The sequence below is a fragment of the Accipiter gentilis genome, chromosome 25 (genome assembly GCF_929443795.1).
Source record: "Accipiter gentilis chromosome 25, bAccGen1.1, whole genome shotgun sequence".
Taxonomy (NCBI): domain Eukaryota; kingdom Metazoa; phylum Chordata; class Aves; order Accipitriformes; family Accipitridae; genus Astur; species Astur gentilis.
Window position 1 is genome coordinate 9,101,052 of NC_064904.1, and position 18,086 is coordinate 9,119,137.

Sequence of the window (18,086 nt, forward strand, 5' to 3'; positions counted from 1 at the left end):
TCTGCCCTCAGACATGTATACCCAATTCTTTTTTCTCCTCCCGAAAAAGCACCCAGTGCTGATCAGAAAACAAGTTTTAGTGGACTTTTTTTTTTGAGATGCCATTCAACAAAAATGAAGAGTAAAATGTAAGTTATCATCCTGGGACTTGATGATTTAGTAGGTTTTTGCTGGATGAGTTTGCATTCTCCGCTCTGATTACTGTTTTGTTTTCCATTGATCCTCCTGTGTTAATAAAACCCAGTCTGCAGTGAACAAAAGCTTGCTTCTTGTTCTAGTAAGAAATGTGCCGAGTGCATACCATATCATTAACATAAAAGTTTTTGAAATAATACTGCTTTCTAGACAGACTGTATTAATTGTATCAAGCTTTTTACAGCGGGGTGGTCTAAGCTAACTCTTCTTATTGGCTGACTCCAGTTATAAAACCAACACAAAATTATTTTGGTGATATAACTGAAGGAGGGAAAAGCATTCTTTTAAAATCTATTATTTACTTACAGGTACTTCTTTTATCTTTACTGTCACCTTAACCTTTGCCAAGAAAACACCAGACTAGTTAAATGATGCAGTAAGTAGAATTTCAGTAGCCAAGTAAATTGATGTTAACTTTACAAGATGACTGTGTGATTTTCAGAATGTCCTAATGACTAATATAGCTGATTCCTTGAATTAACAGGAGCTTGTTCCTCTTTTCTGAGCTATGGCCCCATGCCTTCCTCTATTTTAGACCTTAAACTTCACAGCCCTGTCCATTAATCACTGCTGTCCATGCCCACTTGCTGTTTTTATATATGCAACTAAGTATCATAATTGCTTTCCACCTCCTTCCATCAGCCTACATGTGGGAAGGAAGCAGTTTCACTGGTTAGCTGAATATATGTGTATTGGACAGATTTAATTATCTTTACGGAGGTATATAAAACCCTCACTCGCGGGCCCAGGTCCAAAGATTTTGGATCACGTATATATGTGAATGCAGGCGTAGGGGATAAATTATTATCTGTGCCATTACAATCCCCTTTGTCTTATGCCGATTATAATTCCATTCCTGGGCCTTTTGCACTGTAGGATCTTCAGGGCAGGGACTTTTTTCTTTGGAGAGCGCACTGTAAAATGCTATGCACTTCTGCACTGAGATTTTCAAAGCTCATTTCTCGTTAACTTTAATGGGAAATGGGCATCCAAATCTCTTAGGCAGCTTTGACAATTTAAGCCTTAATGTACAATATTAATAAATCAGCATCATAAAAAGAGCCTTATAAAGACGTATTGTGAAAAAATAGCCCCACAAAAAGCATTGCAGTGTATGTGTGCACGCATACGGGCATATACTTTTCTTTACATAATTAAGTCTCTCAACAATCATTTGCATGTCTCTGTTATGCAAAAAAAACTGTGTATGTTTTACAGTTACCCTGAGCAGTTGCAATTCATTGAAATGAAATAAAAAGCAGGCTCAAAAAAGTACCCTAATCTGGCAAGGGGTAAAGCAAAACGAATGCTTTGCCCATTCATATTTTAGATCCAAGCTACACAACCCTGTGAATTTCATGACTCTATTCCAACTTCTAATTAAATAGGCACTAAAAACATTTAAATGGGAGAACCCAATTCAACAGACAGAAGCCTCTGAGGCAAAAAATAAATAAATAAATAGACTGAGAGAGAGATTGTTCTAATGGTGGGTACTTTTTTTAAATCACATGGAAAAACATAGACCTTCACTCACAAATTCCTCATCCTGTGGTGGCAAGACCACAAAGAATTGAACAAAGACCGAGGGGACCACAACCAGCACCGGCCGAGCGACAGTCGGCACCCAAGCGGACTTTGCAGCATCATTCACTGTGATTGAAACTACTATCAGCAGCACGTTTTCTAAAGATCGAAAACAGCTCTGGATGAGGCAGCATAACTTCCCTTGTGCATGACTGAACGTTACTCAGCATTCCAGGCAATAGCTCTTATCTAGGTCGGAGATTTCCAAATGCAGTTTTCACACATGCATACCCCAAATCCCACCAGCATCCAAAAGTTTAGGTTCTCCAGCACAAAACTGCTGGGACTATTGAGGGCCCGATTTGTGAATGGCCAGCAGAGATTTGGGAGAACCTGCAAATTCAAGCCTTCAGAGTTGCAGCCTGCTTGAGAACTGCATGGAAAAAATCCAGCTCCTGAATGCTGAAAAACAGGAAAGGTAAGAAATGATGAAGGAGGAGGAGAGGCGGGAACTGTTGATGGCTTTTGTTCAAAGAAGGAAACAATTCCTCAGAAGCAAGAACAGGGCTGACAGAATAAAAGGCTAATCAAGTCAGAGAGACAAGCAGATCTCTAAAGCTGGAGCAAGTGACTGTTGTAAATGTCTACATTAAAAAAAGAGGGCACAATGCAGGGACCGTCACCAGATTATTAGTCGACACAAAGAACTCACTTTTCTTTCATTTCCACAAAACATTTTGGGGGCTAGAAAAATCCCGTAACCCTTGCCACAGGGTTTAAACCATGCCCAGGCTCACATACAGTGAATACTATGGGAGCTAAGAAAGGGTTAAGTAGACATAATCTCCTTTTTCAAGGGAAGCAAATGTTTCTTTCAAGCAGACCTTGACCAACTACTGTCATAAACATGTAGCATGCACTTTGATATAACCTATTCTCTAAGTGCTGCAGACTGCAGCAGTAATTACAGGAAGCCATGATAACAGGTCTCTCTCTCCACAGAGCTGGCATCGCTCTCCCAGCAAACAGGCAATTCTGAAAACTCACAGCGCACAACTCCAAAGTGAGAACTCAAAGTACTCAAAGTACAAAAGCCTTGCCTTCCCACGTTCTTTAATAAGTTATTCCTTCCTTCCTTTTCTATTTTTAGTTGTACTTGCTTCCCTCCCCACTAGCTGCTGGCATCAGAAGCAACAGGGAAGCAGGGCATCCAGTTCACTGTTACAACTACCCGCTTACCAAAGGCACCTGCGTGCGTACCGCAGCAGTGAGGACAGAGACAGCAAACCATGAGATCAGTTCCAGTTTGGCTTACTGGTTACAGGGAGGAGGGAAGGGATGAGGCAGGGCAGCTATCTGACTTTCTGATCCAGCGCTCACCGTTCGGAAGAGTCCACCTCTACACCCTTCTCAGGCCAGTTGGTCAATCTGCTGAGGCTGATGAAGGAGAGCCTGATTAAAAGAGCATCCCCCCCCCGCCACTGCATGCGGCAGCTCGGATAGGAAATCTGAGCAAATCCTCTGGACTGCACCGTGCCACACAGGTCATTGCTGCAAGCCCAGTGCCTGCGCCCAGTGCAAGCGGCCAGGTGCAGGCTGAGCCTCTCCCAGGCAGCCCGGGAGCCTTCCTCACGCGCCCTCAGCTTCACCCAGGGTCGAAATAGGACCCTGCGGAGAGCTCTCAGCCTCCTCCCGAGAATACTTTATCTTTCAAGATCAAGGGCTTCCAAGATGCAAATTTAAATTTCTTGCAAAACTTTTTGTCTCGCTTTATTACAACAATGAGAGATGTACAGGGACATTCCCATGAGATACAGCGTACTGCAGCCAGGTGGTACCACTGCTCATGGAAGGAAAAAGCTGAGAGCAGCAAAGTTTTGCCGGCTTCAGGAGGACATGAGGAACCATTTCCCAAAGGCTTTACTCCTGACAGTCATTGCTGTCTCTCTAAATCCTCTGGTCCTCACGCATTACTCATCCAGCATCATTCTGGGAACTTCCTATTAAAACTCCACGCACGTTAGCATGAATGAGGGCTGCAGGGCTTGGCCCACCACAGTGAGACTCCATAAACACTTGCGGATTTTGCCACAGCTGTATTTTCTTTTAAATCCTCCCCATTTTCACCTCTCCAGCCCGCAGTTCACCATAGACCCAATCTTGCAACTGAGCCACGCTCAGAAACACCCACTGATTTCAAAGAGATCGCTGGGTCTGACATGATGGGGTCTGGCGACAATATGTCCGTGTCCTCTTTGGCTAGCTCGGTGCACCCTCATTTCCACATCACTTTCCCCTCCTCGCGGTGACAAAAGTCAGGCATCCGAAAGGAATAAAGGAAAAGAAAAGCTGACGGGGGAGAGGCGAGGGATGTGTGGCAAGTTACCAAGGAGCATTTTCTCAAAGCGAGGGAGATAAACGGCATGGAGCACATACATCCTGCGTGCACATGGATGCGGAGGAGAGCCTTTAATACAAATGACTGGGGAGGGAGAAAAAAAAAAGGGGGGGGGGGGGCGGAATACCTCAGATGTTAAATGTTATCCAATTAAGCTTAAAATAAACAGCCCAGAGAGAAGAAATCTTGATACTGGGGTATCACATTCAGTGAGGAGTCTCAGACATTTGTTCACAACGTGGCACGACCGGCCCGGCAGTGGCCCGCTGGTGACAGCTGAAGGTGGGCAGGTGGGGGGAGGGATGGGGAAATGGAGGGAGTCGCTCACCCTTTCCCGCTCCCCATCCTCCGCCAGGGTGGAGGGGGAAGGAGGAAGGGGAGGGGGGTGGTTTGGGCCATCGTCTCTGCCTTCCCCACGTGAACCCAGCAAAGGCAGCTCTCCCACAGCAAAGACGACATCACTTGGCAGCACTACTGACCTTCAGATAGCAACAAAAAAAAAAAAAAAAAAAAAAAAATGTTTCTATTACCTGACAACTGACAATGACATCCAAATGTGCCTGACGTCTCAGTCTGAATCTCAGTCTGAGTCCCGCCAACTGAGACTGCACGTGCACCACAGCAGGGCAGGCTAAGGCAGGGCGGGAGGGAGGCCAGTGCGCGGAGAGGTGACGTGATCACGGATGTGTGAGGGTGGGAGGAGGCAGCTATGGGAGCCCCCGGCAGGTTTGCAGGCCTGGACGGCCCTGGAGAAAAAACAATAGAAAAAACTGTCAGTCGGATCTAAGTTTGAAGGGACAGAGGAGGCATCATCAGGGGAAACAAGCGAGGCGGGGGCTGGCTGCCTAACGCGCGACACGCTTGGTCTGACCCCCTCTCTGGGTCCGGCCGAGTCTGGTGGGCTCACGCTGGGCAGGGAAAGAGCAAGAAGAGACCTGGGGGACCCGCAAACCAGGGCTGGGGGCCCGCAGGGGGCACGGAGAGGGGCGAAGTCGGGGGGAACGGCCGGCCCTGGCATGGAGCAGAGCCGGAGGCGGCAGACGTCGCCACTGGCGCTTGCTCAGGGACCGAATCAAAAGGGGGATTATTGTTTTACGGCTGTGTTAATGCATTGAGACGACACAAAACTGGGCAGGCTTTCTGCCGAGCCGCCGCTGAAGCGGGCTCCGCACACCAGCCCGGACAAAGTGTGGTGACTTAGAGCTCAAATGGCTTCAGTGAGGTGCCAGGAGCCGAGCTCCCAGAAGGAAGCATTGGCGGATGCTGTGCTGCCTTCCCGCTTGAGCTGTGGCCAGTTGTGCATTTTGCATGCCCCGATTATGCAGGCTGCTTCCCTATCGAGCCTGTGAAGAAGGGAGCAACCTTTTTTCCTGGTAGCTAAAAGACGGTATTGTAACCTCCAACCGTATTATTTATTTTTAACCCCTCTAGGAATCACCTGCCATTTAAAAGCTGTATTTTTAAGAGTTTTCTCCTGCTCCACTGGAAACGCTCGCTCGTCCTGGCACTAGTCCAAACTGAGCTCCACGGCTTTGAAAAACTAAGACACAAGTCTTAAATACCGATATACACCTGCACAAATACGCACGAGCATACACACATGCAGAATCAGGTAGGAGTCGCATTTTTGGTTGGCACGAATTAGCAGAGCTTAAAGGGAAGTTGAGCGAACAGCACTATCCACTGAGAATCCCACCCCCTTCATTTAAAACTATGCCTGCCACTTAATTATTAAATAAAGGGTAGCTACTAATCAAGGGCAGTTTCTAAATGAAGATATGTGGTGGAGTGGTCGCCATTAAAAAGCTGGCATTTGCCAACAGTTACCGCACAGTGGTAGATCAGAAACCACAGTTTCCCCCTGTATTTAGATCAGGAAATATGTGTGTTAATTGTGGGGTATCTTCTGGCAAATACTCTCTTTTTTTAATGGTGGCAATTCTGGCTGTGCATGCGTGTGCCCCTTGCAGATATATACAAACACTGTGGCAGCAAGGAGAAATATTTATCTGTGCTCCCTCCAACCCTAGAAAAAACATTTTCTGAAGGAGCCTACACCGTGGCAGCAAGGAGAAATATTTATCCATGCTCCCTCCAACCCTAAAAAAGCAACACTTTCAAAGGGAGCCTCTCCACCTCGAGAGTCCTGATTCGGAAACTAGGCCTGCATGTTGATCTGACAGCTACACATGTGAGGCAAACGGGGATACTTCATCCCTGGCACAGCATCCAGCACTCCAGTCCGCAAGGACTGCATTTGATTTTGTCGTTTATCTTAAATGGCTAAGAGACCACCAGTGCAAAACATTTGTGTGAAGCTTTTGCCAAAACCACAAGTGAAGAGTCTAAATTCCCTGTGTAAATACTTGAGCTTCAAGCATCAAGGATAAAATTTGTGCTCTTTTGTGAGGACTGGTTTTAAATAGAAGCCATCTCTGTGGCTTGTGGGACAAGGAAGGATTTTTTTTTATTTTGGGGGCTCAGTTGCTTTTGTAACTGTTTGATCTCCCTGGAAGTATTACACAAGCAGGTAATGGTAACTACTATCCAGATCGTACCTACGTTGCATTTTGGGCAGGACTGTGCACTAGACATGATCAAACTGATTGAGTCAGACACGGATTTCTCTGTGTGTATGAACTACTCTACTGCCACTGTAACATAAACGAATAACAAGTTTGGTTTTTTCATGGAACAAGCAGAAAGTAACAAAGATTCCCTCCAATGACTTAACAATTGTATCTTATATTCCTAACATTATAAAAATAACTAGGCTAGCATAGGCTATGTTGAGCTGCCCTGATTTCCCTGGCTGGGAAAGTTGTGAGCTTGAAATCAGGATATGGAGTAGGACCACAGGGCAGCTACATCTCAGGTTACACCTAGACAGACACGTCTGTGGCCCCACCATGGCTAAGGGCACAGGTCCTGCAATCACTTGGCCCTCTGCATACTGTGGTGCCATAGTACGGGTTTTGAAGGAGCTCATCACACAGAGGAGCTATATGAAGTGCGCCAGGTGCACCATCAACCGCAACGGCATGGGGTTTTAATGTGGAGGTGCATGGGTCCTAGCATGCAACACTACCCTGAAAGCAACGGCTTCTCCTCTAGCGATGGTGGGTCCCACCTGTTCATTGGCAATGAATTTGATACAATCTGCACAGCCCTGAGGCATCCGAGAAGTTGCTAAGAGCTCATCAAGTGGGTACAGGGAGGGCCTCCCTGCTCTTGTCCAATACATCTCCTCTAGTGTGAAAAAGGAATTAAGGTTTCAAATAGGAGGTTTCTAACCTTCTCAGCAAAGGTATCTTGTAAGAGCCTTCCAACAGAGGTACTAGGGACAAGCCAGCAATCCGCTTTAACAAGGCACCTAGCAAATTTACGGGAAGGACTATATGAACCAGTTGCCAGTGAATGGACGGAACAGAACGTGTCACTCTGAAGGTCTTCTCTGTCCTTTGATGTATACATGAGGAAATCTAAAAGGTGCTAACTTAGTGTCAGAAGGAAAGGGCTGGTAACGGAGAAGAAGAGTAGACAAAGAGAGACTCTGGCAGATGCTCAGGGAGTCGCACCACCACTCCCGAGTCCAGCGCTAAGAGACAAAGATGGTGGGCCTGCCAGACCAGGAGGCTGAGTCTGCCCCTACAAGAGAAGTCAAGTCAGGTGGTCCCTCCTCCTCTTTGCTATCACTTCAGGGTTTGCTTCTTTGTCACAAATCAGGACAGTCTTATAGAACCAGCTCAAGTGGCAAATCATGAAGAGGGAAATCGTATCCGCTGGCCTCAAGGAAAGGCATGGGGAAAAGGAGACCTCCACCATTAGGTACATGATACCTCTTCATGGCTCTAGAAAGAATACTCTAGAAAGAATAAGAGCAGTGCTCAGAAACACAAAGCTTACGTTTGCTAGGAACATGCCCATGTTTCTTTCACCTCTCCAGCTCCCCTCCTGTGGGATTTTTTCCCCATAAAGGCTCTATTTAAAACTGAAAATTAAGATGGGGACTCTACCGTTCTTCAACTTAACTGCTACAGGTGATGGACAAACACAAAACGAACAAACAGATAAAAAGATAAACAGATATAGGTAGACAGACAGACAGTATCCTAAGGCGGTGCTGGGAGTTTTCTGCTCAACCCACGCAGCACCAGGCAAGGGAGGGCAGCCAGTCTCTGGAATTCTACAGCCGATTGACCACATCATGTTGCACACAGGTTTCAAAAAGAAAACACTCCTGCGAGCCCCTGGCTGCCATAAAGGACGCAGCCACAACTGGCACTAAGGGAAAGCAGACCGCAAGAACTGTGCTGCAGTCTTAGAGGAAAATATCTGATCCGACTGGGGTGAGCGGGCACACACACGCAGCTCCGTGTCGCTCGGACATTGCTGACATGATGTGTGAGGCTCGGTTTTCTTCTTGGGTCAGCACTGGGAAATCACTCACCTGCACTGCAGATCTCAATTATATATTCTGCATTCATTCTGCATGGATGCGAAGGGGAGTTTTGCACGTAGCATGAGTGTGAAACATGCACTGGGACTGTCACTATGTAAATAAAAGATCTGCATTGCTGATGGTAAGGGAGAATTTTGTCCTCATGCTTTAAACAGGCTCGGCATATACTCAGTGCATGGCAGTAGCTCACTGGTTATGTTGACTCCCAGGCACGGCTAAGAGTAAATTTTTTGCTCTCTGCTATTTTTAAACTTGCGAAGAAGAAAATAAGGTAAATTGGACATGACCCCAGAAGATGGAAATGAGCATAAAAGCCTAGATGAACATGACAAAAGCCACAATCAAGGCATAAATTGCATCCTTTTGTCGTCCCTCTCCCTGAACCTAGGCATGACTGGCCATATGATAGGGTATACAGTAGAACACGACACTCCTCTGGCACATCTGCAGAAAAGTCCCCGAGCAAAGCACAGAGACGGAGCCACAAGCAGTGTTCACAATGTCCCACCTCAGCTTCCGAGGACATTCACAGCGGTGCAGAGTGTGGTTCAGAGCAGGGGACGGGATCTCAATTTAAGAGACCTTGCTTTACAGTTCGTGTTGCTTGTAAATGCAGCCACATGTAGCGGGTGTGTCCCTGGGGGTGTTGTGTGCTTGCCTGGGTGGGTGCCTGGGTGGGTGTCTGTGCACAGGCAGACAGGCGGCTGCACAGGCAGACGTGTAAACCACTTAACAGGGCACGAACCAAGTTTTTCTCTGTGTGTCTCTGTGCCTGTCTGGTGATGGAAAATCAATCAATAGCTGGTTAGAGACTAAAGCTCAGTTCCATTATTAAAAAACTCTCTTTCAATAAAAAGAAAAACATCTGTTCAAACAGTGTATGGCTACAAATTCATAGTGCAGGCTGCAGCCTCAACCCTGCCCTGTGCCCGTCATGTTCAGGGAGAGTACTGCAGATGTTTTGAGATGGGTTTTACATGAACCATTGCAGCAGCCTTGAACAGACACATCCAAAAGTGAAAAGACAGATCTATTCACTAATCTTTCCAACAGATTTTTTTCTAAGCTTTTCCTAAAACAAGTTGTCTCATCTGTATTACACCCTCTCATACGGACTGTTCCCAGCTGACACTATTATCTTTCCACCATGTCTCTTTACACAGACACCGACAGGGTCGATGAAGCAAACTTGCACAAGCACACATGTGTACAGACACAGAGCGTACAGAGACACAGAGGCACAACCAGTTCCAACGGCAACTATCAGAGCAAGGCATGGACACCCTGCAAGTGGTGGACACCCACAGCATCCGCCAGGAAGGGCTGAAAGACTCAGTGGTACAGGCGGACACGCTATTATACACACTCAGGCACAGAGTCCAGCACTCAGCCAGACACACCTGCACACCAGCCTTTACCTCTTCCCCCAGCACGCGTGTAGCCGTTTTGGAGCAGTTCCCCTACACTGACTTATGATGCTGAGACGAAAACTTCGCTCAAGCTGGAAATGGAAAGGCGGCACTGGGGAAAGAAGAAGGAGGGCAGGGCAGGGATTTCTTGTTATATTTTGCTCAGGGATTTTTTTTTTTTGGCAGACAAGGATTCCCTTTGAATTGATACATTTCTTTCTCCCAAGAATTTCAAATGATAATGCATAAATGAGTCATAGATCAAGAACAGCGACGTGGTGAGCAAGAAGGAGAAAGAGTGTAAGTGAGGGGCACTGGCACAGAAATTTGACAGTACCCCAATCCCCCCCTTCCTCCCCCCATGCCAAGACATTAATTCTCACAAGTCGGAGAAAATTACTATGCATGAATGCAAAAAGCATGATCAGGAGTAATTAACATGGCTTCATATGCAAATTTTATTAATGCAGAAGTACAAAGTCATTATGCAAATGAAACTTACGTCAACTCTCTTGACAAATATTCATCTCTAAAGCTCAAGTTTCTCCCTTCTAATTTTTTTGTATTTTATTTTTTGGTGTAAAACCAAAAAAAAAAAAAGTGACGAGGACTGTTTGACAAGTTTGCAAAGTTGTTTTTCAACTGGAGAAATTTATTCTTGCATTGTTGATATTTTTTTTGTTGTTGTTGTTGGCAGGTACACGACAGCTCATGGAAGAGAGCGGGAGGATGGGGGACGCAGGCTACCAGCAGCAGGCAGCCAATCAAAACGCCAGCGGCTGTAATGAGCGCGATTGATGACTGTTTGGCTTTACTGCAGGGTAATGAACTAGAATCCAGTCTGAGGAGGAAAAAAATATGAATATTCATGAAGCTGTGCTCCTGCCTTTGATGATTAAAGAAATTTTTAATATTCAAATAAGCGCTTGCCAAGTGATTAACAAAGAACAAGCACGCAGGAATATGGAAATGGAGCTGTGGAAGATTTGGGAGTCACAGTCTGTGCAGAAAAGACAGCACAAAATTTCATAAACAAGATAGGCAGATAACCCAATTCAAATCTGAGCAAATAAAGGGGGGAAAAAATCCCCCTCTTTTTAATCAGTTTGGATATTGTATCAGTCACTTTGTTTTAGAGTGCAAAGGAGAATAAAAGCAACCGATGCAATAAGACAGGGGGAAAAATCCAAACCCTGAGAAACCCAACCCAGCAATTACAAAGTAAGAATCCTGGGTGAGAAACCAATAGGAAAATGATGGCTAAGTCCACTGTCTGCTGTGGGCTATTGCTTTTCAAAAGCAGGAGCTTGCCTGATGCTGAGAGCCTACCGGCTACTGAGAACCGCCAACTTGTTGTATACAGGCAGGAGTCGAAAGTATCCCAAAATAACTGAGACCGGTCCCTGCCGTTAAATCCCTTTCCTTGGCTAGAGGGTGCGTCGCGGGGTTTGACCACTGTCTGGGAAAGGAGGGAGGGAGTGCAACAGAAAGAAGAAATATTATTGCCAGGGAAAAGAAAGTGCAAAAGGAGGGTGCAAGGAGGTCTCCGCTGCCCACTCTAGTAATCAGTTGGTAAGAAATGTGTTTTCCATGTCTGAGGCAGAAAGGTCCTCCACTCCCCACAGGTTTCTGAAGAAGGATAAAAAAATCCAGCCACATTACAAAATGTCTGATAAGTTCAGGCTCTCACAGTTTAATAGCTTCACTAAGGATTCACACTGAAGCACATAATAACAATATTAGCTGCTAAAATTACTTTGCAGTTAAAATACATCTAATTAGCAGCCAGCAACAGCCTTTCCCCACCCCCCCCCAGTCTTTTTTTGGAAAAACAGTTAACTTCACGGCTACCTTATACCACAATGAAATGTGGTTGAATGCTTTCTGTTACTCAGAAGCCAGAGTAAGGATGTCTTCAAACTCTTAGGGCACTGGAAAACCGACTCACCTTCTTTGTTATTAAATCCTGGGGTTTCACAGGCCTATTTGGCTTTTCTGCACATATTTAAAACCTCTGGCTAATTATTTCCTATTTTAAAATCTAAAGAAAGCATAGGCTAGGTACCATTTAATAATTAGCTGGTGTCTTCAGAATGCAACATTTCAAGTCTACTTACAAAAGAAAAAAAATAATAACAGCATGAGGACAATGCAACAAAATGTACAAAATGGCCATGACCGGAACCTTCAGAGCTGCCGTGAAAACACATCATGGAGCTAATGGGATTTTTTCCCCTATATCTGCTCCATTTTTGGAGATACAAAAATACCTACTATTGATGTACCATGGGAAAGAAAAAAGGAAGGGAAGGGAAGGGAAGGGAAGGGAAGGGAAGGGAAGGGAAGGGAAGGGAAGGGAAGGGAAGGGAAGGGAAGGGAAGGGAAGGGAAGGGAAGGGAAGGGAAGGGAAGGGAAGGGAAGGGAAGGGAAGAAGGAGGAAAAAAAAAAAAAAAAAAAAAGAAATGCCTAAACATAAGTAAAGATAAGGTTAAACACCAGGCAGGGGTATTGCTGGGAGTCTTTCCTCTGAATAATGCCAAGACCTTTCAAAGATGCCTGTTGTCTCTAGGTGTGTGTGGGTGGGTGAAGTGTGATATTACATAACACACACGCGGCAGCGGCTGTGCGGCTGTGCACAACCGTACTGATTAAAATGCTTGACTGTGAAACTCAGCTCTCCATTTCCTGGGCTGTTAGTAGCTCGTGTCAGACCCTTGAACACCATAAATGTTACCCTTTGTCTATGAGATTCCTTGGCTTTATTTTAATCAATGCATTTTCTTTTTTAATGACAGAGAAGCAACTACCAGCTCATACAGTTGGTTGCTTTGAAGCCCTTCTTAAATGGCAGTTGAGTTCTACCATATAAATGTGAATACTTAATATTTATGCCACATTTTCTTCCTTTCTTTAAAAGCACCCCATTTACATATTTCTGGAGAATAATGATACTTCAGCAGGGCAGGTGAACACACATTTCGGCATATGGAGTCAATGGGAAAAAGTATTAAGAGTCAATATTGTAAAAATCAGCCCCTAAATTTAAGTGGCTTGAATTGAGCGTGCAGCTGTGGTTGCCTGTCAGTAGTTAGATGCTGTAATAATAATAATAACAACAACAACAACAATAATAACAATAATAATACTAATACGCCTTTCATTTCTCTAGTGCCTTCCACGCAAAGATCTGGAAGCACTTTACAAAGATAAATAAACTGAGCTTGGAACACCCCGCGTGGTTAATAAATATCCTAATAAATACCCTGTTTTGCGCATGTAACTCTTCTCACTGCATAAAAATCCACATTTTAGGTTGTCCACATTTTTGCGCGTGGCATTTTGGAGGTTCAGACATCAAGGGCAGGCTGTAGAGATTTCTACTTATCTAAGAGACCATGTGGATTCCCAGAAGTAGCCCACACTATGCCTGCAAGATTGCTTATGCAGTGCCAAAACCTGTCTTTTAGGAAATGGGGGGGGGGTTGTCACTGGACCTGCTCGGGGGCCTGGGTGGGAGGCCCACGGGGGCATCCAGGTGCCACACGGCAGCACAGCACTGGCAGCATCCCTATGAGCCGGGTCCCCGTGGGGGCTCCTGCAGGACCACCTGTCCCCCCTCCCACCTGACGCTCATCCAAACCTGCTCCCAGATCCTTTGCCTTTGTGCTCTGAACACGAAGCTAAGTGAAAAAGTGAAATATCGTGGCTCACCCCGATTAAACACACAAGAAAAATGACTCTCGCCCACCCCAAGGCTGCCTTCATCGCTTCCTCCTGCTGTGCCCTCTGCCCACCCCACCGATGCAAGGCTTTGCCCCCAGAGGACCGTATCCCTCCGCTATGAGAGCAACCAGGAGCGAGAGCAGGGGAAACAAGGGCAGGATTGGGCCTAAAACATCCTAAGGCAGAAGTAAAAACAGCGTATCAACAGCCGCGATATAAATGTAACATAGGAAACCAGGGCGTTTTCTCATCTCAGGAGGGTGGTCTTGCAGACAGGGCTCTGGGCTGGCAGGGGGGCCAAGGCACACCCCAGGGCACGAGCCACCCAGGCTATGGCACGTCTCCTCCCGGAGCTTGGCTCTCCCCTTCCCACCCTTCGCCTGTCTGGTCTGTTCAGCCCCAAAACGCTTCCAAGCAGAGCCTGGCTCTTGCTCCAGGGGTGCAGAGTGCCTAACACAATGGTGCCCTGATCTGAGCTTCAATGTCCAGAAGCTACCACAATAAACTAACAAATAACAATAATCACCCTGATTTGTGGATTTTGTTTTCCAAAAGGCATAAAGGGCTGACAATAAACAGTTCATCAATTTTCCCAAGTTTGTTCCCCAACTCTTGTAATTAAGTCCTGGGGAGTTTCAATGGTTGTAAAAATCCTTATGGGGATTAAAATTTTTAGTCCTGATTATACCGTGAATATTTCTACATACCAACAAATATTCCTGATGTAATTGAAACATATAACCGCCCTAATAGACGATTGCAGCAATTTAACAGGCCCTGGAATTAATAAAGGAACTCACTGGATGGAAAGAGCTGTTTCCAAAGGGCAAAATAGTACATACAGGCAGCTACAGAGAGAAATACCACTACAAATAACCAGAGGGCTTGACCACAAGAACGTGGTCAAGAGGCTAAAACGAAGTGGCCAGGGAAGAGCCTCAGATAGGCAGGAATCAGTAACACTGGTGGATTTCTCCTCTGCCTTGGCCATTCAGGACTGCACCCTGCAAACATGTATCCTCGGGCAGAATATGGCCTCTGGAAAAGAGAACAGCAGGATTTGCTGCTCCACTAGGTATCTCTTCCTTGCTCTGAAGTTTGCCTTCTACTAGTATTTTTGAATTTTTTCCCTGTCCCACACTAAAATTGGAAGAAAAAAAAAAAGTGTGGTGAAATTAGGCAGGATGAGGCTTTAGCAGCTGTTTGGTAGCAAAAACAATTCCTGGAAGGGGAGGGAACTTGAGGAAAGAGAGGCAGATGAAGTCACTCTGCCCCTCTGTGCCTCAGTCTCCCCATCTGTGAAAATCAGCTAATGACATCCACCTGATTTAGTTAAATGTCCTGGAAACTAAGAGGACTCTGTAACAGCAATATATTAAGCAGCAGCACTGTTAACTGCTTCACTGCTGGAAATGCGAAGGAGGACTATCAGGTGATGCTGATGTCCTTGCAAAGCACAGATGGACAAACTTAATATACAGACACAATTAGCTTTGGGAGAGAATCACAGCTCCTTGTTTTTTGGCTCACCCCTTGCCAAAAGCAGTGTAAGTGTAGGCACTTTATAAGTGCTGAATTTCAATGTGAAAAATAGTCTACCTACCTAGTGTGAATGCATACATTACACTTCAAGCAATATAACAGTGTTTGGGGGGGTCCCGTTAATGTGCGCGTTTATAATTTTCAAGTTTTCCCTTGTGCACAGAGCATGTTCACACTTAGCAGAGCGTTTCACTAAGATCAAGAAAACTTAAACAAGCAAAGCAGAGCAAGCGATCGTAACGGGGTAAAAAGCAACAGAGATTTTTAAAATGAGGATTCCCTTTGAGTTTTGGATCTCTTGGGGGGAAAACCAATCCAGCTGCGTGAGTACAAGCAGGCCCAAGTCTGATACCTGAATCTGTCAAATTAAATGAGCAGAGCAATCAACTGGAGATGGTAAAACAATCCACTAAACATGGGGAACTCGGAGGATCTAAAGCTTCAGTCCTCAATTTACTGGACACTGGCACAACTGAGTAAATAATGCTCTCTGAATAGAAAAGAGGCCAGAAAATTAACTAGCTTTTAAATAATGAAAGAAAGCAGACAAATAAACCAGCAACCAGGAATCTAGTTCAGACTACAATGTAAGTTAAAAAAGGGAAATAAAAAACCGACATTTCATTAGCACAAGGAAGCATGTTGCAAACCTGCGCCCAATCCTGCTGCTACATAGCACAATTAAAGTTTCACCCAAAGACCTGGATGCAAGCAGAATTTGGCCAGTCACAATTCTAATTAGACAGGATAACTGAACTCTGCACCAGGAGAGGTAAAACACAAGTACGACACAAAACTAATAACAAAGCCAACTACAAGAATCCAAGAACCATTCTGCATATGGGACATTTTTTCTAAGGTATATTTTTTCTGGACCAGATTTTCCCATAACTCCCAATTCACCAATTTATTTGTACAGAATAGCATCTTTCTTAATAAGATAAAAGTATAAGACACAAAAAGGCTGTTCATTATCAGGTCTGCTTGAAATGGAAGCTGAAGTTGATTACACAGGAAAGTGTATTTAAAAAAAAAATAATAATAACAAAACAGAGATACTATACAAACCAAGGTGAAGCAAAAGAATTCCTTCAAACATCCATGGTCAGGATGAGGAAGCAATGTTAAATTCATACCTATCACCCCAGTAAAATAAAAGCTAGTGGGGTTTTGTTTTGTTTCTGATGAAAATGTCAATATACTCAAATGGCAGCTTATTGCTGTATATCACAGTCTAACCAAATCTTTCTATAACCTCTTGCATTACAAGCAAAATCTCTAAAATGTCACCAACTAAAAAACTGAACTAGCCTGTAATTAGTTTCAACAAAGTAGTCCTTTTAACCCTAATTTTCTAGATGTAGATGGCATTTCTACAGTAAGTATGAACCTTCCTTAAGGACAAGCAGAATCAAACTGTAAAATCATAAGCAGCGATCTAGTAGTTCTTCCTCTAAGCAAGCCTTTTATTTCCCTGTAATAAATTCAAATCCAGTCCTCATTCTCTTAATAGGTGATCAGAGAAAATATGCATGCACACCTAAACCACTACAACAAACCTTATTTTTTAAATAACACTTCAATCACTAATATAATAAAGACTGTTGTAACACGTTAGCACTGGTATCATTATTCCTTATGATTCAATATTCTAATGACTGGCTGTAACAGAGGTTTATGTTCTGCCGAGGTTTATACCACTATTTAATGTAATTAAGCAAACTGGCAGCCAATGCCTCTATGGAAATATCATTTCTATCGCAGAGTATTCCCACCAGAAATTCAGAGGAATCATAACATACAAACTTTGATTCTGTTTATTTTTTCCCCTGTTCTGAAACTGATCTGGCATTTCTTGGACTTAGTAGAAGAAGGAATTAATTTGGCTTCTGTAGACATGTTATTATTGACAATACTAATAATCTATGACAAATGGGCCAACCCCACTCCTCTGTTTCAGCGGGCATTGCAGCCTGCGACATCGCTTTGCAAAACCCCAGAGCTGGACTCTTCTTGTGCCGGGAGCCCTGTGAGTGTACCAGCAATGGGGTTTTAAGTAAGCCATTAAAATGCTAATATTCAGCACGGGCCAGATCCGTGTTACCACTGAAAGCAGAACTAAAGCTCCTCTGGAGACAGGATAAGGCCCTTCCAATGTGATCAAAGAGTAAATACATGCAAAGCTCTGATGGGAAAAGGGATCTTTTTTCTAATTTTAAAACCAAACAGGGAAAGTCCACCAGGCTCATAATCCATGTTACAGTCACATCTGGGATCACTGACATCTGGGATAACAATGGGAAGGAGTCCAGGCTAAAAAGTTGCCACCTGAGGTCAAAGAGGAGGGCTTAATAACCAGGATTGCATCAAAACAGAGGTAGTTACCTTTTGGGCTACACTCCCCTCCACTCAACACAGTTCTGCTGATGACAGCAGATGTGACACATATACACATATATATATACACACACACGCACATAGAGCTGTGCACAGCTTTGTCACGTCTGCGTTTACCCCACATTACAAAGGGAGCTCAGCCCCGTCGGCAGCCCTCACTCAAGCAAGAGGTTTATGGAGCTGCCCAGGAGCACGCTGTTGGGAGCAGAATTCTGCCCCAAAACCAGAGCTCACCCACTGCCTGCAAACAGCAGAGCTCACAAGCTGACTTGGTTAAAATAAAGGCTTAGTTACCTCTCACTCCCAGCTGTAAAGTGCTCTGCGGAGGGGGGGGGGGGGGGGGAAACAATGCTGAAACAAAACCCACACCCATTTGTGGGGAGAATGGGACAAGGAATGATAACGAGAAAGGGAAAATGTCTGGTTCCTATTA

General features: G+C 44.8%; 1 protein-coding gene across 4 annotated transcripts in view; it reads right to left on the reverse strand.

The window, feature by feature from the left end:
- BCL11B (BCL11 transcription factor B) overlaps positions 1-18,086 on the reverse strand; it is a 96,607-nt gene that overhangs the window by 49,289 nt on the left and 29,232 nt on the right. For 2 of the 4 annotated variants that reach the window (XM_049828911.1, XM_049828909.1), the window contains exon 3: positions 4,651-4,866. The exons of the other annotated variants lie outside the window; for them this stretch is intronic. In XM_049828911.1, the coding sequence (XP_049684868.1) occupies positions 4,651-4,866 (216 nt within the window). The remainder of the gene's footprint in view (positions 1-4,650; positions 4,867-18,086) is intronic. 4 annotated transcript variants of the gene reach the window in all.